The 26,936-nt window shown below is 28.0% G+C and overlaps 1 protein-coding gene across 1 annotated transcript in view; it reads right to left on the bottom strand.

Annotated features, from left to right (window-relative positions):
- The window catches only part of LOC107452989 (cell adhesion molecule Dscam1-like), a 262,770-nt gene that overhangs the window by 170,086 nt on the left and 65,748 nt on the right, over nucleotides 1-26,936 (bottom strand). The window contains exons 3-4 of the mRNA XM_016069635.3: nucleotides 11,632-11,793; nucleotides 9,148-9,300 (exon numbers count right to left, since the gene is read on the bottom strand). Of these exons, the coding sequence (XP_015925121.1) occupies nucleotides 9,148-9,300; nucleotides 11,632-11,793 (315 nt within the window). The remainder of the gene's footprint in view (nucleotides 1-9,147; nucleotides 9,301-11,631; nucleotides 11,794-26,936) is intronic.

Genomic DNA, 26,936 nt, shown 5'->3' with positions numbered 1-26,936 from the left:
ACCAGAAATGATAGTGAATATATATATATATATATGACTGATTTATGGATATATATATATATATATATATACTATATTACAATTTGCTTAACTTTTGTTAAGAATTTCGTAATCATAATGATGATTATAACAAATCACGCAGTATAATGAAATTATAAAGGTAGTATATACATATTGATCAGTATCAAATTTATTTTGAAATGGTAAATTATATACAAATTTCCAAAACTGCTTAAATAAGTAATTTCCGGATGTAATATAAGACCCAGGTAAATACACAAAAAATAATGCTGGTAAAATTATGGTAATGTACAGTAATGAAATTAACGGTTAAAAAACATAATTTAAATTAATAAATAAAAAATATACGGTATAGCTATTCATTTGGTAATTTTTCCGCTCATATGGTAACGGTTTAACCTGAGATTCTGGTTTTCAAAATTATAGGTCCTATTACTACGTATTCAATAAAAAATACAAAACTGAAACGTAAATTTGATCAAATAAATGGTTTTTTTGCCATGCTCTAAGGTATCATGATAAACTTAACAAGCTTTACCACATTTCTTCTCATATTGTCTACCAACCTTTTTAGTGTGCCCTTAGAGAAACGTCTTAAATCGTAAAATATTCTAGTAGTTTTGACCCAATTTTTTCTCAGTGTAGAATTAGAAACAAAATCTTTCCTCTAAACAAGCTATTAATTCAGTCTATACAAAAACACATACAAAAAGCCATTTCACTTAAACAATTTAATTTCTAAACAAAAATATTTAGAATTTTATCTTGAAATACTACATGTAAGAAACTGCAATCCAAATAGAATGTCTCTCCTCCCAATTCGTTTAACATAGTTTGACAGTTAAAGACATAACGAAAACGTTATTTAAATTCCTCTGCTATTATTTTATTTTTGGATTATCCTGGAAGAACATTACGGGACCCCCAGCATAATAAAGAAACCTGTAATGTCAGAAAGAAGAAATTGTGATGACTCCCATAATCCGTACCGTCGTAAGAGCGAAAAACATTCCCGGGAAAACCGAAAAATGTATTTGTTGATATCGTTCCAGGACCCGTTACTGTTTTATGACTTCTGCTATTCTGCATAATGCTGATGTGCATTTTTTTTCCCGAAAATGTGAGCAAAATATTTTACATTCTTCGGTTTGTTTAAGAAAAATACATTTTTCAGAAGTTTGTAAAATTTTTGCAAATATCTTGAAATAAACTATTAAGAATTCAATCGGAACCTCGTTCTAATGCAAATAAAGGAATATTGATTGTATTAATATGTTAAATACACTGTTAAAAATTCATTAGAAAAAAAATGGCTAAATAACAATTTATTTAATTTTTATTTAATCGTATTCAAACAAAGCCATCAAATAACCATAAATAGGAGGGTATTCACACTGTGAGAAAAAAGCCTTTATTAACCTTATACATTATTATCATTTATCCTTATCCTGTATTCCATTATATTTATTATTATAACCTTTATCCATTATCATTTATTATTTTGTTTCAGCAACTAAGACCAACTAATAAAATCACCAAGTTTCTTGCAGTTGGGCACATATTATAGTCGAGAGGGCTAGTCTGCCAGAACTGGGATTCGAATCCCTGTATTGACACCATAACATTTCCCCCATTCCCGTCAACTCGTGAAGTTTCCAATGTCCTCCACTCTGCAATACCCATTACGAAACTGAAAGCTTTGTTCCAATGCCCGGTTAAATTCTTTTTACAATTTTTGAAACCATGCTAATAGTAAATGGTTCAAAAAACAATACAATTTTGTACGGTTTGATACCATAAAGGTAAAATATGTTATATACCGTAAACTTTGAGCTTAATTGGATGGACAGACCACTGTCGGTTGTTTTTATCATAATTTCAGATTAAAATTCTAATATCGTATAATTTAAATTTACAACTCACACAAAGTAATTAACTTAATTTTCAAAGAAATATTTAACGTTCATGGTATTGTTTACAACAGTTAAGCTGTTGTGAATCAATCTAAACACAAATTTCGTTTTCATCACTACCTATAATTATTTTCAATTTAATATTTATTCCTTTAGTAATTGAATACTCGCTCTTTGAACGGCATAAAAAGAGTGAATAATAATTAAATTTAGCTAATAACTAAAAAATAGCTAAATAGCCTATAAAGCTAAACTTATATGAATTTTTAATACAGATTACTTTTTGGTCTCTTTAAAGTTATTCGAATTAAGAAAAGCACATTTCTAGAAGTCCAACTTATCACAATAAATATTACAGCTTAGTATTGTTCTTCAGGATACTATTGGTCTCTTACAGCTCATGGCAGTCATAAGTTTCTTCAATAACATAAGTTCCACAGTCATAAGTACCTTTCCTTCCACTGTTAAGAAATGTACAGAGCTTAAAGTACTGGGCTTTCATTGTGACAAGTTGTGTTTCGATCCCAGTGGTGGTCTGAAGCCCATCCAGCTTCATATCAACGGGTACCAGCCTGTCTGGGAAGTAAAGGCGGCCTCTGAGCATGTTGGTCATGAATTTGCGGAGGATTATCCTCCATTACCCCCAGGCCCAGAACAAGCTGTTGTGTTAATAATTTTTATAATTATAATTATATTTTTTCACTGTCTCCAAACGGCATTAAGTAATTTTAGAATACGTAATATGTTGTTTCTGTTTTGAAAAGCCTAGTTCGAATTCGTCTTAATATTCTGTCTGTGCTTTGAACATGTTTCATAAACAGACTAATTTCATTTCAAGAAATGTTTAAATGCGTCCTAAATTAACGATTCTTACTTTATATTTAATCGTAAAAATAACTTAAGGAACTCAAATATGTATCATATCTAACTGTATTTATAAATTTTCGTGTTACCGAATGGCTAAAAAAGGCAGCAACTACTCTACACTAAGTAGTGAAAAATTGTGTATCAAAAACTAAAGTTTTGCATTCGTTTGACAGTAAAGAAACTAACAGCTACTTAAAAAGCTTGTACTCAAATTTAACTTCGGATGATTAAATGTTATATCAACGCATCTATGTTGAAATTTAATTCTATGACATTATAAGTTTCAAGAAGTTATCCCCAAACCTTCAATTATTAGTAGTCAAACTAAACTGGAGAAATTCAATATCACTTGAGCTCTGTTCTGTATGGATAGCAATACAAGTTTAAATCATTTCCTGAACACTACAAGCAAAATTTATCGCTTTATTATCACCAAGGGAAACTTATCATCAAATGGAATCCCGACCATTTTGAAACTAGTTACAAAATTCAAATTTCAATCGCAGTGCTGTGTTACAGTTGTGTTTTAATAAATGTTACAAATAATGATAATTTTTTTTAAAGCAAATTAAAATTTTCCTCCTATTTCAGAAAAAGCAAATTAATAGTCTCAAAACTTAAGGAACGAAAGCTAAAATAAAAATATAAAAAAATATATATATTCAAGCTGATAAAAAATTGCTCTCATTCTCGCATATCAGGGAAAATTAATAAGAAGTTAAAGTAGGTTGCCTAAAACTTTTGAAATTAACACTCTTTAGTTCGTATTTCGAAAGTACAATGTATAAATCTGGTAATGAACTTCTCATCACCAAACATTCCCATGTTTCTAAGTCTAATTTCTTAGAATTTCGAAAACATTGCACACTACTTCGTCCAAAATAGAATTATTTTATAATTTTTAATCCACTTGAAAACCCTAATTTTTAAAAGTTTTTTTTTTTTTTTTTTAGATTTTTATGATTAGTTAGATATTTATTTTAATTTTAAGACGAAATCGAGTTTGGTGTAAAATAATAGAAGATGAAATATTATAAAATTATTATTATATTTGACAGACACTTAAAAATTAAAATATAGTTTTAAAATCTAGTTAGTCAGTCTAAGGCTGCTAATGATGTTAAAAATTTTAGTTTATAGTCAAAACAATAAACATTAATCAACAAGTGACATTCTGATAAGTACAGCAAAAGCACCTCTCTTCACAAAATCATTGAAGTTAAATATCAGATGTTTAGTTAAATATCAAAATATACTTTTCCTTAATTTTTCATTGTCAAGGCAACTGTGATATACTATATGTTTTCTATGATACTATATGTTCTATGATATAATATATGAACTATGTGTTCCGTATAATGAAATTTTGTATGTTTTCTAACGTAAATGATGTGTTCATTTTTCAGGGAAGTAGTTGTGCTTAAAGATTGACTAGAGTAGAGATGTTTCGTCAGCTTATTTAGGCAATTGTCAAGCCTATATACATATGGTTACAATTTAGTTCAGTCGTGTCCATGTCGTTTCACCCAAAGCAGAATTTAGAATTTTTCTTATATTTATAACAGAAATCTTAGTTCTTCTCGTAATGCTATTGAAAGTAAACCACTATCAAAGAATTATTTACTAAACATGAAGTATGAGCGTGATCACTCATCATTATTTCTCTCGTGTTTTGTGTAAACTTCAAAATTTTAGAAAAATATTTGTACACTACGAATCGCGCAACAATAAATCATCATTGTTAAACTACAAATAATAATTAAAGAAAAGGGCTATCGGCTCATTATTTTAAAACTAATAATAATAATAATAGCAAAAATAATAACGAGAATTAAGAAAAGGTCAGGAATTTATACTTTATAGCAGAAACTTTTGATGGCAATTGCTTTGATTTCGACAAATGATATGAAACTCAAAAACTAAAAATGTTTTCGTTTTCTAATTTTATTTAGATACATGTTTATCAACGTATACATTCTGGTTATACAATATGTTTCTTAATCATTGAAAATCCTTAAACTAATATGCGTAAAAATTATTCCGTTAATGTCTCAATTGTAGCTGATAAATACAGCAATAAATATTAGAATTGTATCAAGATTGAAACTTTTTTTGTAAGAAAACAAAAGCATAGTTCTGAAATCAGAGTTTTCAATGCAGTAGATACAGTTTCTTTTTTCTCCTTTTACTTTGTTCTAATCCTTAAGGTATTTCATTATTAAGCGGTAAACTTTTCTCACTTTTCGAATTCCAACAGTTTGGAAGATACAGTTCCGCCTACAACACTCACACTTCCATTCACTCCTGTTCTCTTTCGGCATTCTTTAACTGAAAACTTCTCCCCAGCAAAACGAAGAATGTAACAACTTCCCCAAACACAATTCTAGCTAAGCCGCCGTACTGAAGAGTAAATCATATTTCCGGAAAAGTTTTATTCCTTAACCTGGCAACGGAAGTAGAGCGCCACCTGGTGCAATCAGTATCCCTAATGATGCAGTTCAGCGACTTGGCGCAGTTTTGGATGGAGACTGGCAAGAAGTCATTACCATAAAATTTTCTAGATACTCGCATTCTTGAACAGAAAATTGAAGTTTTTGTTTGCTAGTTTTCAGAAGAAATTTTTCTCTCCAGATATTTTTATTCTTCCTTATCGCTTAAGTATAAACAAGTGATTAGTGGATATTTTCCTCCACAACGATATAGTTTGTAGATGCTCGCGAGCGATAGCGAGATTTTTCATTCCGTATATTTATTTTTTTCGTTTGAACTTTTTCCATTTTATATTGCATACATTTTTTTTCCATATTTCTTATAAAATTTTATTTCCTTTCTTGCGGAGGTGGCGAAAAAATAAATACGAATAAATCTTTTCTACAGAATAATTTTGGAAGTAAATTTAAAAACAAAAGGTTTGAAAACATAAGAAATGACTTAAGGTCTTTCCAAAAAAAGATATAAGTTCAGCAAATATTTGCATAAAATACCTTTTCTTTTTAAAAAGAAAATTTGTCATTAATGGTAATAAAAAAATACTTTTTTTTTCTATAACGGCAGTTGAGTGTTATATATATATATATANTATATATATATATTAAAATTTTGAATGCTTTTCATTTCATAGTAAGTTATTGAATTGTTTAAACTTAATTACTTAAAGCTTTACTACATCACTTCAGTTATAAATTACTCACCTTAGCAATAGATTATTTCATACTCATTCACGGTTCTTCAAGGTTTTACCGACTAATCTAGAGAGCTTATAAAGGCATCCAGATGATAAAAACCTGACAAAAGTGAGGGTAGCAAAGCATACTGTGAAGTTTAAGATTAGGGGTGGGTTCTAAATTTAGGCAGACTATAGGTGGAGGTATTTTGAAGTTTGTCCTACCAAAATGACTGTGGCCAAACTGGAGGATCTCATTGTGCGAGGATTTGTCGGTTGGGCAGAAATCAAAAGCATATGTAAGGGAATTGTATATGCGTCGGTGTAGTCCAGTGGTTCTTAACCTTTTGCGGACCATTACACCCCTCTTGGGGTTGACTGACACATATCGCCCCTTTCTCTTCTTGCTCAAAAACTATTCATTGTTGCTTGCGAACAACCAAACACAGAAAATATAATTAATTTAAATTGTAATGCAAATAAGGAGGCAATTTCATACTGTCATTTTTATTAATTAAAAAAAATGTGCATCTTTTTTTCTTAAAAAGAAATGATATTTAAAACGGAATAATCAAAACAAAAGTACATTTTTTTAAAATTCATATTTCAATGTAATCAAGAAAAAGTTAAAACGTTAACAACTAAAATTTGAGAAAAAAATGAAGAGTGAGAAAGTACATTTTTACCACTTCAATGACTGCCCTGTGCTTGGTGTATTTCAGTTAAAGCTTGGTTGTCAGGTTTTATGTTCGTCAGATTTAAACGCAGGTCTCCTTTGAAGCAAATGTCCAACCTATTTCTTTGCTTTGTGAGCAGATAGACGACAGATCTAAATCCTCTTTCTAAATATGTTGACGGGCACAAGATGAGGAGCGGCTCAGTTTGTTTCCACAATAGTGGATAAGTGTCCATAAGCGTTACCCAAGCTAACTCGCAACCATATTTCTTAAAGACGATTTTAGTCTCACAGTCATACTTCAAATCTAAAAACTCTGTCTGCAAAGAGGAAGTGAGCTTATCAACAATTTCAGAAGAGAAAGGATCGAAAATCCAATCCAGAATTTCTGATTTCATCAAGTCGTTAAATCGCGATTCCATATCAGTTTTTAACTGATCAAGGTGAACAGTAAAAATTAAGATTTTATTTTCGAGAATCTCGATAGCTGCCATTGAACACTTTTTAAGAGTTGGAAATTGCATTACCTCTTTACTACCAATGTTTGAATTGTGGATATCAAACTTGGCGATGAATGAAGATATGATTCCCTTAGCCTTTATAGTGTCCATTTTATTTCCTTGAAGTTTCACGTTGATTTCTTTCATTTTTTTCAAAAATATCCGTGAGATACGCAGTTTCCAACTTGCGTTGCTTCAAACTCTCACTTAAAACAGGATCAGTGGTGTAGAGAAAATCAGTAACCGAGTCAAACTATTCGGAGAAACGGCGCAGACAGTTTCCTTTTGAAAGCCATCTCACAGCTGTATGTAGGAGCAAGCGTTCGAAGTCTTCATCATTTTCATGGCAAAGTTCTCGGAACATAAGGTCATTGAGAGAATTAGCTTTGATTTTATTGATGCCAGAAATAACGAATTGTAAAGTGTCATGCAGGGCACCACTCAATTTTTTTGCAGCCAAATGTTGACGATGAATGACACAATGAATGGCGATGACCTCCGGTACTTCTATTTTAAGGTGTGCCAGGAAGCCAGTATGATAATCAGACATGGCAGGAGCACCATCTGTTGCACAAGCACTTACATTTGTAAGGGGAACTTCTTTTTCCTCAAAATAATCTTTGACCAATTTAAAAATCGACGATCCTTTTGTATCAGTGATCAGAGTTCTTATAAACAACATTTCCCCGTTAATCTCCTTACTCTCATTTATGAATGTCACGTAAGCTAATATAATAGCTTTGTTATCTATCACAGTTGACTCATCAATCTGCAAAGCAAATTTACCTTCTTTCAAAAATTTGATGAGTTTTGATTCAATGTCTGCGGCCATCTCATCAATACTCCTGGAAAGCGTAATATTGCTCAGAGGTACAGAGTGACTTATCTTATTGCTCAATCCCTCACCCTACATGATTTCAACAATTCTTTTAGTAGCAGGTAAAATAAGAGTCTCGCCAATTGTGTGATATTTACCACAGTTAGCAATCAATATAGAAACTTCGTAGGAAGCAAGAAGACCTTTGTCAAGATCGGTTGCTTGGTTTTTAAATAGTTCATTTAAACCACTTTTCATAACCACTTTTCAAATTTAGATTTCAGATCTTGAAAATAACTTAGGGGTTTGCTTACTTTATCACTATGTAATCTCGATAAATGGTCTCTCATTCGCAAGGGTTTCATCGCCTCATTACTAATAAATGTTTTATCACACAAAATGCAATATATTTTTTTAATGGTGGGCACACGGGGGTTGTCCCATTGGCCACAGGAATGCCATAACTACTACTCTTTTCTCGTTTCCCAGTGAGCACCTGTGGCGATGCCACGGCAGTGGAGCAGCGTCGCCACACAACCACAACCCGTTTATAGGCCGGGTCACATTCACACAATCACACTCAAAGGAGAATGGACATAGAATACAGAGAGAGAGAGAGAGAGAGAAAGAAAGAAACATCCATGCCCTGAGCAGGCTTCGAACCCGCGACCAGCGGTTCCGCAGTCAGGCACGCTAACCACTCGGCCACCAGGTCGGTTAAAAGATAATATAGAAACTGCACATTTTGCAATGACGCGATAAAACCGAATTTTAAATATTCGGATGAATACTGACGGCACTTCCTTTTCGAATCCATTGACACTTCAATGCAAATTCATGGAATCCATATCTATAAAAAATAGGTTATCAATTTATGGCTGTGGTAAGAAAATTGTAAAAAATTCAGATCAACATACAGGAAATGTTACGGCACTTAAGTTCTAATATAACGTTTTATCTTTGAATCAATCTAATTTATTAATTATTATCGTAAAGATTGTGATAGAACTTTTTACAGTAATAATGGATTTTTCGGATGGCTTGTATGTTCTGAAACTTTGAACCAGAATAATTTACAAGTTTATTTAGTGATAGAGTCTGTATATCAAGACATGACTCAGATTTATTCACACTTTCTACAAATAAGTATTTTTTATGAGTTTTAAAACAATTAATTGTAAAGAAATTACCTGTAATTATCAGACGACCGCCAGTATTGCTATCTTTAGTCTGTCGAGTCAAAGTATTTCGAACTTGGCATTTGTAAAGAAAGTGGCTATCTGTATAATCCACAGATCTAATATGCAACTCTCCAGTTGGATATACAATGTATCGATCATTCTCTAAAAAAAACATAAATTTCATATTTATTTTGCAAACAAACACTAATATAATTGAATATAAAAATTTAGGCCACTATAATAAAATATTTTTTCCTAGCTTTCGATTATTAAAACAAATTATATATTTCTGAAGACCAGCATAAAAAAAGTAAAAAAAAGATAAAGTTAATACAAATGATTATTGTCTAAATAATTATTATAGAGTAATGATTACAACTCTTCCCTGAATATATGAACATTAGTCAATACATCATTCTTCTAGTCGGGTGCTTAGTGAATTTTTTTGCCAAGAAAAATTTAATATTAAGGAAAATTTTAATTTTATTTGTAATACCAAATCTAGTTTTAAATTCAATGTTCTATTGATTATTTGGTACACTGTAAAAAATGGTTTATCGTTACTACCTACTATTTTTGGTATTGAGGTAAACTAAAGACTTTAAGTACAGAACTGTAGTTATGGTGCAAAAAATTTCATAAAATTGACAAAAATATCAATCGTTTAAAGAATTAGTGCAATTATATTTATAAAAATATGATTTTCTTAAACAAAATGCTTTCGCAATGAAGCAATTAAATTGATTCGAATGCGCAAGAAAATATATGTTGTCAGTAAAAAAAGATTCATAAATAAATAAAACTATAATAATGAAAAAATTATGTCAAAAATATAATTTACTTCAACATGAAAAATGGTGGCAACTATACATCAAAATTTTGTAGTGCAGTTATGAATGTTTTGTGTCAAAACGTAATAATGTTGAACCTAATAAAAATTGGTTTTAGCTATAAAATCGCTGAAGATCACACTCACAGAAGTTTTATTTTGCTGAAGACCTGGTATAAAAAATTATTCTCTTGAATCCTTTGTGTATCTTTAATCTTTTAATAATTATAATCCCTTATAAGATATAAGTTTGAAGATAAATAAATTTTCAAAAAAGATATCATAGTACAATTTTTAAAAAAAAATTTTTTTTACATAAATGAACTGGAGTTTTTTTTAAAATTCTACTTTTAATATTGCAAAACGCTGCCTTATTTACCTCGATTTTTACTAAAAAATTCATTACAACTTCTTTCCATTTTATATTGTCTTCATTCTCATAGATTGAGATTATTCATAATAAAATTTTCGAATAAATAAAACATAAAATTAAACATTCAAAATATTTTAAATTAAACCCACAGTACTGGAACAGAAATAATTAATTAAGTATAAAAATCATTAAGTACTAAAAATCATTCCCTGAAAATAAATAATTTCTAAAAATAAATTCATTTGTAATGTGTAATAGTTTAAAAGCATTTTCTCATGACTGGTACATCATTAGCTGTAATCAACTCATGACTTATATCACGGAATGAAAGAGTATTAAAATCAAACGTAAATATTCTATCAAAGATATTTCGAAGAGATCTATTTATTTTTTTGTCAAGGTTCAATATTTTTTTTTAATCTTCGGATGACCTAACGGAAATAAAGGCAGCCGCTTCCTCTAATATTAAACAGTATTAAAAAATACTTCTTTGTTTTTATTCAGTTACTCGACATGATTACAAATTCCTAAATTAATTTAATCACCTGTAAAAAAGCTGTTTTATGGCTGTTAATTTTATGAGTTTTAAGACATTTTAAATTTTTTCCTAATTTTATATTCTTCCACATCTGAGTCTTTTCGCAGGTATTAATTAAAAATACCTTCAAAAGTATTACCGTTTCCTTGAGTTTAGCTCAGATTATTTGTTTATTTTCTCAAAAAAAATATTAAACTATTTGTGTTATAAATATTTATTAATTTCTAATGAATGATTTCCATGTAAATTCAAAATTTGTAAAAAAAAATTTTTTCAGTTAGTTACTTACTTTAAAGGGAACTACTCTTAATAATTATAAATATTCCTTAGAGTCCCAGTAGATGAAATTATTCTGTTTAAATTAATATGAAACTTTTCTGATACCAGCTAAGGATATTTAGGTATAATTTTTTTTATAAATACTTTAAGTCTCTTCATTATTTTTTAATTTGCATTTCCAAATAAAATATATTTAATTAACTTATTTTACGTTTTCCTATTAAATATTTCACAGATCTAATTAATATTTTAAATTTTCGTCGAACTTTTAATCAAAGCACTCTGAAATATTCTTTTAATAAAGGAATATTATAATGCAACTTTAATGTGTATTAAAATATAATAAGTTTTAAAAAAGAATTTACTTCATTAAGTATAGTCTAATATGCTAATTCTCGCGAGAATATCTTCGTCTATCCGCTTAATAACAATGTATTTTAAACAAAATTAAGAAAAAAGGGACATTTTGCTTACCATTTACTCTTTGAGGTAAAATAACTAAGCCATCATCTCGTTTCCATGAAGTCACTTTAACATAATCCCTCACGTGACTTGGCAAAATACATCGTAAAACTCCAATGTTTCCCCTAATGACAAACTCATCATATACACGAGCTTCAAAATTCTGATACAAGACTAAAAAAAAAAGAAAAGGAAAATGCATTTTTTTCATGCTTTAAAGAGACAATTATTAATTGCAAAAGAAAAACAAAATATGAAGTCAATGGAAAGGAACAACGAGGATATTAAGTGATAATATGACATTGTTACAAGCAAAACCGGATTTATTTTTCCTTTCAGAAAACTTGTTTCATATTAATTATTAATTATTTGCATATCACGATCAAAGCGGAATGTATAATGAAGCTTTGCACTTAATCACTTTTTTAAAAAACTAATTTTTATTTTAATAAGTTCAAAATGATAACCTATCATGTTTTTAATTAATGAAAGAAGTGCGTAAAAAATGTACTTAGATATTATTTTTTTCAGTACTTTTTAATGCATTATTCAACTTTTAAATGTTCCTTCAGCAGTTTTATTTATATGACAAAATCAATTTGAATTTATAAGATAAATGAGAAATAGTCATGCTTATTTTCTACCTCAAAAACGTATTAGAATACTATATGTTTGGTAAAATATATCAAGGTTTAAAGTAATGACTAATAAAGCTGTAGATGGGAACATATTACGGAGATATAGAATATTATACATTGGAAGAGTAATTATCTTCTAAATACTGCAAACTTAAATCAGAATATATTTCAAATTAGGACATTGGTTTAAATTACTTGTACTACACAAAATTGCTTCAATAATTTCATTAAACTATAAAATGAATTCATACGATTATAACTTATATAATAACTTCTATTACCACAAACATTTGAACTTTAAATTAATATAGTAAGTGATTTAAATTAATATAGTATGTAATTGAACATTAATATAATAAGTAATACAATAAACTTGAAATCGGAAATCGTATTAAAAACATGACTCTTTGAAATTAGACGAATTCTCATTTATTTTAAGTTGGTATAAATTAAAAAAAGTACGCTATTTTTTGAATCAATAAATAAATCAAATGAAGAAGGGTATTTTTTATCATTTCGAGTTATCATGTTGTTATCATTATATTAATTTAATATATAAATTATACTATTTATTCAAAAAATATTGATTTCATTCGTTAAAGCTTCAATCTTTAGGTGCATCATCCCTACCATCCATTTTATTTTTACAATGATTATTTAGAGTAATTCAGTTATTTTACGATAAAAGTAAAACCATTTCTTAGAATAGATAGTATGTTGGAAAATATATGTTTATTATTACTTATTCATTATACCAATATACTTTTAATAAAATGCTTTTAAATTTTATAGAATCAATTTATATTCCAAATAAAGAATACTTTGAATTCCTAAGGAAACAGAGAAGGAAATTTTTGACAGATTGCTCATTTAGTTATAATAGTTAATTAGAAAGTTGGAAAATGGGCTAATGCGTTATGAATAATTTTCACTTGTTAATAATTCATTTTCTCTCAATGATTGTAATGACTAGATAAATTTTTGACTGATTTGCCTTCCCTAGCAGCTACTTTCCAGAAATTTTCGAATGCTAACATTATAAAATTATTCTTAGCATGTCATTCTGCTAAAAAATCTTAATCAACAAAAGTTTAAGGCATAAACATTTTTTTAGGTTATTTGATTAAAATTTAAATTGCAACAACAGGGCAATTGTCTTGTCAGGCATCGGGCTTTGCAACATTTGAATTTAGCTGCTATAAAAAAATCTATTCCAAACTACTGGAAAAAGTGACATCATCCGAAAAATCAATTTTTACCATTGTTATACCTTAATATTTAATTAGAGTGATTCAGGGATTCTACGTTAATTATTATAGTAAAATTAGCTATTGTGGTATATGAACTATTTTGTTCCCTAACATGTGTCGGTAAAATGCATTTTACGCTAAAAAGTACCGGCATCTTGAATGCTGGTACTTTTAACCATAAGTTGTGCCAGCATTATACACCAGATTTTGTTTTTGTTGAACTACATTCAAAAAATAAAAATAGATGAAGAAGAAAAAACTCATACAGAAATGTTTTGTTCGATATTATGATGGATTTAGAAATTAAAATATTCAACAAAGTCCTTGAAATAATCGTAATTCTGAACACGTAGTTTCCTCTTCTGCCTTTTTTTTAAATTTGTAACAAAACATGACTTCTATTTGTAACTGTATCTGAATAACCATTACAGTACGAGATAAACGAAAAGTATAATACTGATAAATTGGTAGAAATCATGTCACATATTTCCCTGATGTTCTGCCTAAGTAGCAAAACACAACACTGAAAAGCAGCCGCCAACACAACTAAGAATCTAAAGTTATCTCAATCTTTTCTTTGTTATTTTTCCATATGGATAAACATAAAATAGCAAATAAGGACTTGAAAATGTATGAAAAAATAACGATGTGATTGACTTGAAAATTAATAATTAAAAGAAATCTTTCTAATTAAAACAATTATGTATTTAATGCAAAAACATTTACCATGAAAAAGAAAAGAAGAATTAAAACATAGGTCTATCTGGATTATTTGGGAAACACGATGCATACAAAAAAAAAAAAAAAAACAGAAGATGTGGGAATGATGGATTAAGGTTCAAATTTATTTAAAAAAAACAAAATCGTACGAAGCTTAATTTTTAACAATATCTAATGTTAAATATATGAATTTGTTTTCTCAAAACGCTTCTTCCGAATGGACGAATCAGAAGTTCGTACGATTTTTAGGATTGGAGACCAGATTTCCGAAATTTCAAGATCTTAACACAAACGTTTACTTTACAACGATTCCTGATGTTAAACTAATGAGGATTTTTTTTCTTCAAACCTCTTTTCCGAACGGATGAATTAAATTAATTGTATGGTCGATAGGATCACGGGGGCTAGATTTACCCATACACGCGGTGTTCAAAGTTCAAGATCTTAACGCAAACAGCTCTTTAGTGTGCAATAGAGCCTTTCTCTTTACCCTTAGATTTATCCCTCCTTACTTTAATTTGCACTGAACTAGTATATATCAATTTTGATAGGCCTCACGGCTCTATATGATAACCAAAACTTATTTTCTTAACAAGACGATACAAGTTTCAATTTATAGGATTTTTAATTGCATATTTAAAAGATTTTTTAAACATTGTATTTTAATGTCTTAAAACCTATGTAGCCCTGAGAAATAATAATAGATTTAAATAAGAGAAAAAAATAATGGGTAATAGATAATAATATATTAAATATTGGATTCTATACTAATGTTTTCCACCTACTTCCCACGTTATGAAACTTATACTAAGTTCTATAATAATTAGCTCAACCACTTTTAAAATTTAAATATTGAAATATTGAGTAACACTCTATTAAAATCGGAAAACAAAAGCCTTTTAAGTTTTTAAGAAAATTTACTTGAAAATGGAACTAAATTCACAGTTTTTTTAAAAAAAATCCTACTATGAAAAGAATAAATATGCACGTTTTAAATCAGAAAAATTTTATCGAGTGATAAACTCCTTTTATTTTTACATTCTAAACATCGTGAAATTATGACAGATATGTCATTCTCAAAGAGATAAAAAATTCGTCAGCGAATAAAAGCTTCAAACTGAAAAAGAAATAAATTATAATTTTCGTCAAATATTTCTCGACAAATCTTCGCAAAAGTTGAATAATAGATTCTATTTTAAAGCCTGATTTTAAATGATAATAGCTTCACGACAAAGAAAATTCCTTAAAAAAAACAAAGTCTTAAAAGAATAAGACGTTCAAAACAAGTTGTCATTTCTTTCAATTTACGGTCTTCCTTCGAGGATTTTGAAAAGAAAAAGGGAGTGGAAGGTTAAAAATAATAATAAAAAAAAAGTTTATTTAATGATGTGAGAAGTAAAGCACGAAAATCTTCTCCCCAGATGTTCTTCGAAAATTTTTGAGCACCGAATAATAATAAGTTAGACTCCTACCCAAGAGCTTCGAACAATAGAAGCTCTTCGCAATTTAAGCAATAAATAATTAGCATGGCTTGGCTCTCACGAGGTTGAGAGAGAAGATTAGGAGCTTATTGAAGTTTGGCTATGCCTAATTAGAGCTTTTTCTCTTAGAGAGAAAAATCTTAGTTGGGGTTCTCAAAAGCTGACGGCGAAGCTAATTATCAGCGAGGTGCTTTCTTTCGCTGAATATTAACGATAACTGCGTTATTTGGTTTTTATTGCTCTTTCTTTTATTCGGCCTCTATCCATCCATTTCCTTTCTCCTCTCGCGCTGGTTTGTCACGAACTTTTTCCCAAAGAGGAACTAATATTTTGGTTTTGAGTATTTTCCACAAGCTGTTTCCGATTTTCCTTACTCTTCTGTCAGATATTGATAAGGATGAAAAAAGTACTAGTTACTGAGAGTAACTAGTACTTTCAACTTCCGAGAACTGAAATTTATGGCCTAAAGAGAAAATACTCTGAGATTAGCAATTACTAGAGTAATTTATCGTTATCTTTCAGCTTATTCTAATTTTCCTCTACTTGCAAGCCTATTATTTTAAAAGTTGAGAGGATTTTTCTTTTGCTGTAAGTAAATAAGATATAGAAGCATGTTTGTGTATATTTACAGAAAAAAAAATTCCGGAATATATTTTTTTCATTTTCAGATCTTGAATTATCTTTCTTCCTACTCATATGTCAGATAATTATAAGGATAAAAAAGTGCTAGTTACTGCAAATAACTAGTCGTTACTACTCTTAAACTAGTAGCAAGTAACTAGTAGTTACTGTGAGTAACTAGTACTTTCAATGTCCGAGAACTAAAATTTCAAGTCTAAAGAAAAAATATTTTTATATTAGCAATAACTGGGACTATTTCTCATAATATTTGAGCTTATTCTAATTTTCCTCTAATGTTAAATATATTATTTTAAAAGCTGAAAAGAGCTTTTCTCTGCATGTAACTAGCATGTAGAAACAAGTTTGTTTGCATATAGAAAAGAAAGTGTGTAACAAAACTAACAATACTTGTAAAAATGTTTCACTGTAGATCTTTTTTAATCTTTTTTACCTATTCATCAGTCAGATTTAAAGATGAAAAAGGTACCAGTTACTGTAAGTAACTAATACTTTTGACATCCGAGAACTAAAATTTATGGTCTAATGGGAAAATGTTTTGATATTAGCAATCAATAGGATGATTTCGCAGAATCTTTGAAATTATTCTAATTTCCCTTGACGGATATTTTGAAATTTTTAAAGAACATTTCTTCTGTAAACTAGCATGTGTAAACTAGTTTATGCATACATAGAGAAAAGAAATTGAATTGCAAAGTTACTATTACTTTAGAAAATCCTTCTATTTTTCGATATTCTCTTAAGGTCAGATATAAGCTCATTAGAGCTCTTATCTGACCTTAAGTATAAGTATAGTAAATGTACGATAAGTATTCATAATAAGAGAAAGCAGGCAGAGGAAGTATTTTATGAATAATAATTTTTTTACAAATATATTTAAATGTATTATATAAAGTATTAAATTGTATTTAATATTTAATTGTATTATTTGTTATATAAGTATTATATTTAAGTACCACTTAGTATTTAATTGTATTATATAAAGCATAAGTATGAAAAATTATTTTCTAAAAAAAACTTTTTTATTTAACCCTTTGTAATCTGTTATATGCATGTAAAAATCAGTTGCATATATACATTATTCGATGTGTTTCTTTATCATGGAGAAACAAAACCTTCGAACTATTTGCAAAAAGAAAGAAAGGATATAAATATTTAATGTGTATTAAAATATACTTAATGAACTTTTACAAAGCAACATTTTGATAACTAACAAAACAATTCAGAATTGCTGCATCTTTTTCGATCTGTGACTTGTGGATGTAAGACGATATTATGTTTAAATATGAAAATGAATAATAAGACTGAAATCGAACATTTGTTTTTAAAAAGATGATTATTAAGATGATTACCTGGAAGTTCCAAAATAGATATTATTTTAAAAACGAAACTAAGTCAAAATTATATGGATAAATATTGAAGTGTTTTTAACAGTTTTAAGAATATTGTTTTTGGAAAGAAAACAAAGCGAAAAAAAATTAAAATATGAAAATCTGTAGTAGGGGATCCATGATAATACATGATTAGGAGGGAATCCATGATTTAGTAATCATCCATGATATACAGTGTGCCAAATAGTTGTACATATAATAATACAGTATGGAAAGTCACTTTAGCAAATATTAATAAATATTATTTTTTTTTTTCAAATTTAAGTAATTACAAGGCAACGATAAAAAATTTTTGGATGGCAAAATATTTGGGATATTATATAATCTTCTATAGATATTCCGTTAACAAAAAAGAAAACTGCTTTTTGGAGCGTTTATCAGTCTGCTCAATTACATTTCAAAAATCAAATTAGTTAGTTAATATAAGGGAGAATCTAAAGAAATGCAACTTAATAAAAAACTAAAGTAATCTGTTTGTTTTTCATATCAGAAAAGTTGAAACCCATTTTTATATTTTTCTAGCTACACGCAATTCATTTAACATGCATAAACATGAATAAATGTAGCCATGACTCAACCACAACATTTTTATCACTAAAATTCTCAAGAAAACTTAAGAATTTGATGCGATGCGTATAAATATCGCATAAATGTCGTAATTCTGATATCATTTTAAACATAAAACACTAGATGTGTGAATGTTAGCGTATCAGGAAGTCTTTCTTTCATGTAACACAATCAATAATTTCCAAATTTCTGTCTTGCCAAATCGATATTGATATTCAAACTAATGGACATTTTTTTTCTTTAATATTATTTTATTTATTTTTAATTGTTAGGAGAATTAGTATTTTATTACTATTAAGTAATCCCTTAATCATTCTATTTATTAGAAAATTGGTTTCATTGCTTAACCATATTTTTTTATCTTATTTTATTTCTATTTAGTTTTTCTTTGTTTTTTTTTGATGTAAGCATAGTTTTCATCTTAGACAACTTTGATTATGAATAAATTAAGAAGCAATTTATAAGAATTTACATGAATAGTATATTTAACAATAAAACAAGAATTAAACCAACCGAAAATTACTTACTAATTTGTAAGTATTTTAAAAACAACATATGATTTAATATTATAAAATAAAAGTAGGAAAAGCAAATTTTTTAGGCAAAGAATTTTTATGCATTCAAATTTCAAATCGAAAACATTATTTTGTTATTTATTTCCAGAATGATGTATTTCTCCCACGAAGGTACACGAATTCTAAGTAGGAAGTATTGAAAATCGTTTTGGAAGCGTTTAAAATGCCATTTTACCGTTAAATACCTTCATGTTCAACACAACTGCAAACAAAGTATGAAATATATAAAAAGAAAAGTTGTGGTTATGTTAGGGAAAATAAAAATCCACTTAGGAACATGAGACGAAGAACTTTTCGATCGAAGTTTTAAATCCGGGCTTTTAGGGCAAAGATGTCAAAGTTTTTTTTTTTCGTCAGAAAGACCAGCTTTAGTTTCTTTTTTATTCTTCTTAGCTTTCAGTTTTCCGTGGTTTTCACTTGTAGTTGCTTCAAAACGGAAAAAAAATTGAAACAGTTTTCTCAAAATATTTTAAAATGTGCAGAGTTGACAAGTTTTCTTCAAAATGTTATGCATTTATATTTAGTTTTATTAAATTGTTCTTCAAGAAGAAGAAAATACATGCTATGATGAATTGAATAATAATGAGTGAAGATATCAAGTTATAAGAAAATTCAGTTTTAAATGTAAATCATCACTAAAAAGCCTTTATTAATGAAAAATTTACGGATTTAAATGGTTTGTTGTATAAACTAATGTTCTGCAAAGAAAAAAACTTAAACTTCTTTCTTAAATTTAGAAGTTTAAGGTAGAGCAATTAATAGTGCTTCTCGACTGTTTGTTATTATGTGAAGATTAATAATTGAGTTCTGTCTAAAAGCTGGCAATTGGCAAACGTCATCTACTTATTTACAAACAATAATGTAAAAATACATTTATCAAATATATCAAGAAATGTAATATCAAGTGTTTACATGAAACATCTTAAAACACCTAGAAATTTTTATTAAATTTGCTTATATTTATTCAGATCATCTTGAAACTCTGTAATGATAAGCCACATTTTTAGACTATTCAGGAGGGAATTATTTAAGATCGTCTTAGGAAAAAAACGCAATGCTTAACATGAAGGCATATGATGCTCTATTGATTTTGCTGTTATCCATAGGAAGTTCTTTAAATTAGTAAACTACGACTTTATTTTATCATGAAAGCATAAGATGTTGTATTGATTTTGCTGTTATCCATAGGAATGTCTATAAATTAGAGAAAGACTACTTAATTAAAAAATTTATTAGAGTCAAAAATATTTAATTAGGAAATAACAGTCGATATGTTTTTCAAACGCTCAAAAACAGGCACACGATTTCAAGACTTGCCAGAAGACATGAATGAAAAAAAAAATTAAATCTGGCAAGTCCTGAACATAAAAGCCTGATCTTGAGCGTTTAAAATATTTTGACTGTTACTTTTTACTTATATATTTTTTAAAAAGATGAAGGTTTTAATTAGGTAATATCTTACAGCTTCGATTCTTTCGGGATTTATTTATTTGGTAAAATATTAATTTCAAAACAATACTAAGAAAAATTAGATGAAAAAAATGTCACATCTTGAAAATATGTAGCTTATAACTCCTTGCCTTCAAGTCCTTATGTATATTTAAATTATCCTTAATACTATTGTAGCAATATAACTCTTTCTTTATTACATTATTTTGCACTTTGCATTATTTTCTGTATTATAATTATTTCTATTACTCATTTAATATTTTCTTATTGTTAACGTTTTAACCTTTATTTTTATTTCTTTTAATTCGAATTTTTATCCATTAAATTATAAACTTATTTATCAAATATCGGTTTTAATCATACATTTCTTCCTTTTTTCTCTATTGTATATTTCTAAATGATCTGGAGTACAAAATTTTTTTGAGGTATTAGCTTATTCCTCAATTAGCAATTATAATTACCATACCCTCCAACTTATGAGGATTTTGAAAATAATTCTTTCTAGTGGTAGCGAACCAAAGTAGAAATTTTTAAAGCAAATGGATCTCTCATAAAACTTTTATCAGAACTTAAGAATCTAGCCATATGGCCTGCACTTTTATAAGTAATAGTGAACAAGTTACGCTAAAATTATTTTTTTTTAAATATTAAGACATTAATTTTGCTACCGTCTGAAAAGAAGATTTCTGAAACTACGGAAATTCCGTAGCAGTTGGAGGGTATGTAATTACATATGAACAAGATGGGAGATAGCTTTATTTCATCTAGAATTATTTTTCTATTGAAATTATCATTAGACTTTTCATTTAGAACTATTAGAGTTCTATAACCACTTCATAATGGCTATTTTACAGTTATTTTTTCAACTTTCTTCCGATAAATAATCAAAATTAAAATTTAATACGAATATTCTGATATCAGTTCTGACCATTGACTTAAAGATGGGGCTTAAAAGCTATACACATTATGGAAAGTATAAATCAGTTTCATAAAACCTGTGATTATTAAATAAAATAACAAAAAGTATGCTCAAAATTTGTGAAGTGCAACAAGGAAACGAAATGTAAAGAAATTTTAAATAATTTTCAATAATTCTTTTAAAAAATTTTAAATTTTTTTCCTTTCAAACTAACTATATTTTTATCTTATTTTAGTTATCCATGAGAATTTTGAAATATAAACTTCACTATGATTTTATCAATACACTGAGCTTAATAAGTTTAGTCAAATATAAAAATTTAAAACCAATCAGCCATAATGCATTTATAAGCAATAAGCTATTTTAACTAATATATCAGACTAATTCTGGGATACGAAAAAGTTCATATGAAATACTTGTTTGAAATAAATTCGCTTTTTAATATAAAGAAATGCAAATCAAATTTTTAGAACAAAACATGTTTTTATAAGAAACTTCACACAGCATTTTTTATTAAAAACCATAATTAAAGAGTTATTAATGAGCTATGTGTTCTGATCTTCAAAGGCAAAATGTAAGTGGTAAAAATTTTGAAATTAACTTATAATTTTAAGAATAGAACAGTTACACTTTTAAATAAAACAGTTACTTTAAAACATTTTTTGTGAATATTTAAATACTTTAAGATAAGCTGTTTGTTCTTTTTGTAAAAAAAAAATAGTTTCAGTTAATAAAGATTAAAGAGAGTTATTTCCTTTTCAAAGAAATTGTTAAAATTCTCTCTACCGCAAAAAAGAGTAATCTTTTTACTTTATTTCATTACCTCAAACGATTCTTCGTAACTTTTAAATCCTAAGTGGTACCGTGAATGATAAAAAAATATTTTTTTTTCCATTTTAAATTTAATAAAAAACACTACATTATTTTAAAAATAAAAGTGGATATAAAAAAGAAATATATATATATATATATATATAAATACGGAATATACATATATAAATAAAGATTCCGAAAGTTTGTTTTGATTAGTACAACGCATTTTTCAATCATTTCTATCGAGTTAATCCCACAATAGCTCAATAGGATTAATATCTTTGGAATGAGGGGTTCAATCCACGTATTTCAATACTTTTTTTTTATGCAATGCAGTTTCTGCACACTTTCGATGAATGTTTCGGATCGTTATCTTGCTGAAAAATAAATCCTTGATCAACGATTCACTGTACGTATCATACGTATCATAAGTTCAACATTGATTTGTCTTACGTTCACTAACTAAACGACGATCATTTTGTTTGCTTCTAAACAACTCAAGTTTTGACTCGTCAGTAAGCGAAACATTTGACTGCGCTTCTAAGGACCAGTTAAAATGTTTACTAGTTCATTTAAGCCATTTAACTACTTTCTGTTTTTCAAAAGAGGTTTTCCAGCAGCTGCACAACCTTTTAATCCATAGTCACGAAGTCGACGTTGTACATTAGTTACAGACAAAGTTTTGTGCCTAGTAGCATTAAATTTCTCACGGATTTCTGATTTCAGTTCACTGCCGCTTATTTAATTTATTTTGCCGCTAAGATTAAAAGTAAATTAAAAGAAAATTGCTTATAAACTAAAAATTAATGAATTTTTTTAAATAAATTACACTTTTTAGAATAGGTATTTACATGCACTTTCGTTTATTTCGTAATCAACTGCAGAATAGACACAAAATGAAAAAAAAATATATATATAAGTATATATATATATATATATATATATATTATCGGGTAATAAATCGCATAGAAGAAAATTAGCTATTCAAAAAACTTTTGAAACTACCTGCCTATTTAAAAATACTTATATAATAGAAATTATATCTTTCCAGGAAAGGTGACTAAAACATTATACAACTCACTTTAAAATGCCTCACTTCAACATGGGCTGCAGTATTATATATAAGTATCAAGGACATTGTTAACCGCAATCCTTTTCAAATTTTGCGTTTTTTATGGCATTGTTTAATCAATATATCATAATGGTATTTTAAAATTGTTTAATGTGATTTTTATTACTGCTGTAGGGTTTTAAGAGTTATTCATGGTTATTAGATAAAATGTAGTAAATCGTTAGAAGGCACTATCTAAGCTGAATCATGAAACGGCGCAAAATGTCAATATGAAGGGAAACTATATTTGTGAAATACGAAAGAGTTTGCAGCATATTTTTAATGTTAGAAGTTGTTTTACCAGTGCGTTGTCCCAGTCAACGCTAAATTTGAAATATATTCATAGAATTTAACGAATCTCATCAAATCGGAAACTTATCGCAACATGGGTGATTTAAAAAAAAAAAATCAAATATTTAAGCCATTTGTAAATATTTTAGGACAAACAATTTTCAGAAAAAATAGTATTCACAGCCTAAATTTCAAGATAAGCATAAATATCTTTGCAGGGAAAGATATAAATTTACAATGCTTTAATTTTCGGAGCACTTTTATAATTTTACATTTAAATGTTTCACTAGAGCGTGTTTCATCAGAGAATATCCATGCAGTGAAAAATGCGTGTGCAACATATATTTGCCAGAAAATATTCAGGAATAATATATTCGTGTTTGGAATAAAACTAATATAGGATCATAATAATCGATGTATATTAAAACGTAAGTTCGAAATACCTGGTTTAGTATGCATAGTGAGAAATTCTGTTTTAAGCAAAAGATTCTAATAACCAAAGTAAGTTACAATCTATAAGTTTAAAAATATTTTACTAGCATATAATAATGTATGCAACATAATGTAAAGCATTTAGTATAATCTTGGACGCACTTAAGAATATTTTGCTTCATATAAAAATTTCGATCCTTATTTCTGTCTATATGTCTTTATTTTTGTTTTGTGTTATACGCAATGTACAAAAATAAATACACACACCACTTGCCGTGCTCTTTTGCCTAATGAAAGGCGCACCTCCTTGACCCAATTCACAAAAGGACAATGATTAACGAATTTGGCTTCTCCAAGTAATATTAGAAGCAGCGACAGCAACAAAGACACAAATTTACAAAATTTAGTTTCGATTAAATAAAGAGTAATACAAGAAGGAAATATAATAAAGCTTTTTAATTTTTAATTTTAAAATATACTTTTTTAAAAAAAAAAATTCTAATTTTTTAATGTAGTAAATAAATGAAACAAAAATTCTTATTATTTAATCTGTAAATTTAAATTAGCTGCAATACATACAATTTACATTTAATTTAGTTGAAATAAAAGTTCACATTGAAAATGAAAGTGGAATTTTCTTTCCTTGCAAGGGAACATGAAAAAAAAATATCTGAGAAAAGATACCCTCTCGTCTATTCCTTCTTTCCAAACGGTTCTAAACGAACTATAATGAAAATTTTGGACTTGCTTCAGCTACATTAATGCAATATTAGAACGCATCCTTTCTGCAGATATTATTGTGTGAGCTGATGACGAGATAACTTCTAAATATTTAATATCTTTTCTTAAATAAAAATATTTTAATTATTTAAAACAAATATTTTAATTATTTAAAACAAATATTTTAATAATTGTTTTCTTACTTTTGTCCGTGTATTATAAGTATTTTTGACACATTGTAAGAGTTCGATATACTTGATATATATATATACATACTACGATATCAGCCATTAAAGCTATGGATATTTTCTGATCCCTGATCCCTTGAAAGTTCTGCAAGTAAAAAGTCGTATTTTAATCTGCTGTCTTTTCCGCTTAGCAAATACGGATTTATCATGCTATTAGAAAGGAAAATTGCGTATTGGTAAGAAACCTTTTTCCAATTTTGCTCATTTGCAAAACCACCAGTGAGTTAAATGAGAAATGTACACATTTATAAACGGTGCATATGAATGGGTATCACGTAAATGTTGCGACAAACTTCAAGAGGAGTTAAGATAGGCCTTATCAGGATTGAAGTTGCATAGGAACCAGTGAGGGAAAACTCAACTTAAGAGGCTTTCTTATCGTGACACGTTCAAAATCACACAGAGAAACGATTCAGGATATTAAAACGCCCCTAAGGCCTTGTGGAATTTTTATCCTGACCTTGTTCCTTTACTCCAATAACAGCAGATCTTTTTGCGTTTTGAAGCTTATTCAACTCGTCAAAAATATGCTAAAAATAACATTTAAAAAATATATAAGTTTAAGTTCATTTGAAATCAGTGAAACGAAAGTATCTAAGATTAGTTAAAAAATCTCATATAACAAAAGAAAAAAAGTAAAATTGTTCCACAATGGTTTCAGTAGTAAACCTTAAAAGTAACTTTTCTTCTTTATGCTTTCACTTTTACAATTCTAATGAAAAAACACATTTTAATACGCTACTGTTGCACGTACACTAGCACACACCAATACATTAACTCGTTGCTCAGACGTATGTCAAGCAATTCCCAAAATAATTACATTTAATTAACAACTAATTGTCTAAGAAGATAATCAAATTAGCTGAAGATAATAAGACTTTTGGTTAAAAAATAATACACAACTGTTTAAAATGCATTTTCTTCCATTTCGGAATTCACAAACTTGCATTCATAAAAAAATCAATAATGCAAATTTTCCTAATTGATTTTGGGTTTGACGTGAGCATTTCTTTATTAAAAGCGAAACTTTTTATATTTTTTAAATTCTTTTTCCTGGAGGAAAAATAGTGCTGTATGTTAAGTTTTTGCAGTCGGCTTCATTGATTAATAAACTGCGGAAAAAGTAATGTACTTTAGGAAAGGAGAAAATTAATTGGAAACAACATTTACTCTAAAAGATGTCAGGTACAATAAACAAGAGTTAAAAAACTTTTGCCTTAGAGACAGTTAGCGTTAATGCAGAACTTTCTGCTTGAAGTAATTTAACATAATTACGTTTGGCGTTTCTTGTTAAATAATTCTTTCTTTATACACACTAATATGAAAAGCATTTAATAAAATTAGTAAAAGAAAGAGAATTATTTAAAGTATATCATAATAAAAAAATAACCGAAAACAATATTCATTAAGCTAATAGGTTATTGCTTTCAATCATAAATTGCTTTTGAATTAGATTAATTTAAATTTGAGCATAATTTTATTTTAAGAATAATGTTCTAAAAACAGTTTTTTTTGTTGCTTTAAATAAAGATTGCTGCTTTGGAAAATAAAAAGTGCTTGGAGTATTGTTTTTATTTAAATCAAGACTACTAATTAGATTAAAAATCTATAATTTTAAATCACGAAGAGCAGTTTCAAAATTCAACGCATCAAACTTAATAAGTCAGTGAAATAAATGTGTTACTAATTTAATTAAACCCATCTAACTCATACCATTAAAAAATTGTGAATGAATTGATTGAAAAATGTTACAAATAAGTTACATATTAGTTTCTGATTAACTTTGAAATGGAATTGAACTTATTAGCATTTTAGTTCTTTTATTGAATCTTGTAGCTGAGTTAGGGCTTATTCTAGCTGATTTGGAACACAATTTCAACGAGTGTATTACTTTTTTCTTTAGGTTTGGCATTTACAAAAGGTTTAGGTTTGGTTAATACGAAATATGATACAAAATGCTCACTAATATGAAAAGTATTTTATAAAATTAGTAAGAAAAAAGAGAATTATTAAAAATATATTGCTTATGATTTAGATTAGTATAAATTTAAGGATAATTTAATTCTAAGAACA

Source organism: Parasteatoda tepidariorum, chromosome 8 (assembly GCF_043381705.1).
Source record: "Parasteatoda tepidariorum isolate YZ-2023 chromosome 8, CAS_Ptep_4.0, whole genome shotgun sequence".
Taxonomy (NCBI): Eukaryota; Metazoa; Arthropoda; class Arachnida; order Araneae; family Theridiidae; genus Parasteatoda; species Parasteatoda tepidariorum.
Note: the sequence above shows the minus strand (reverse complement) of the source record. Positions and strands in the feature narration are given on the sequence as shown.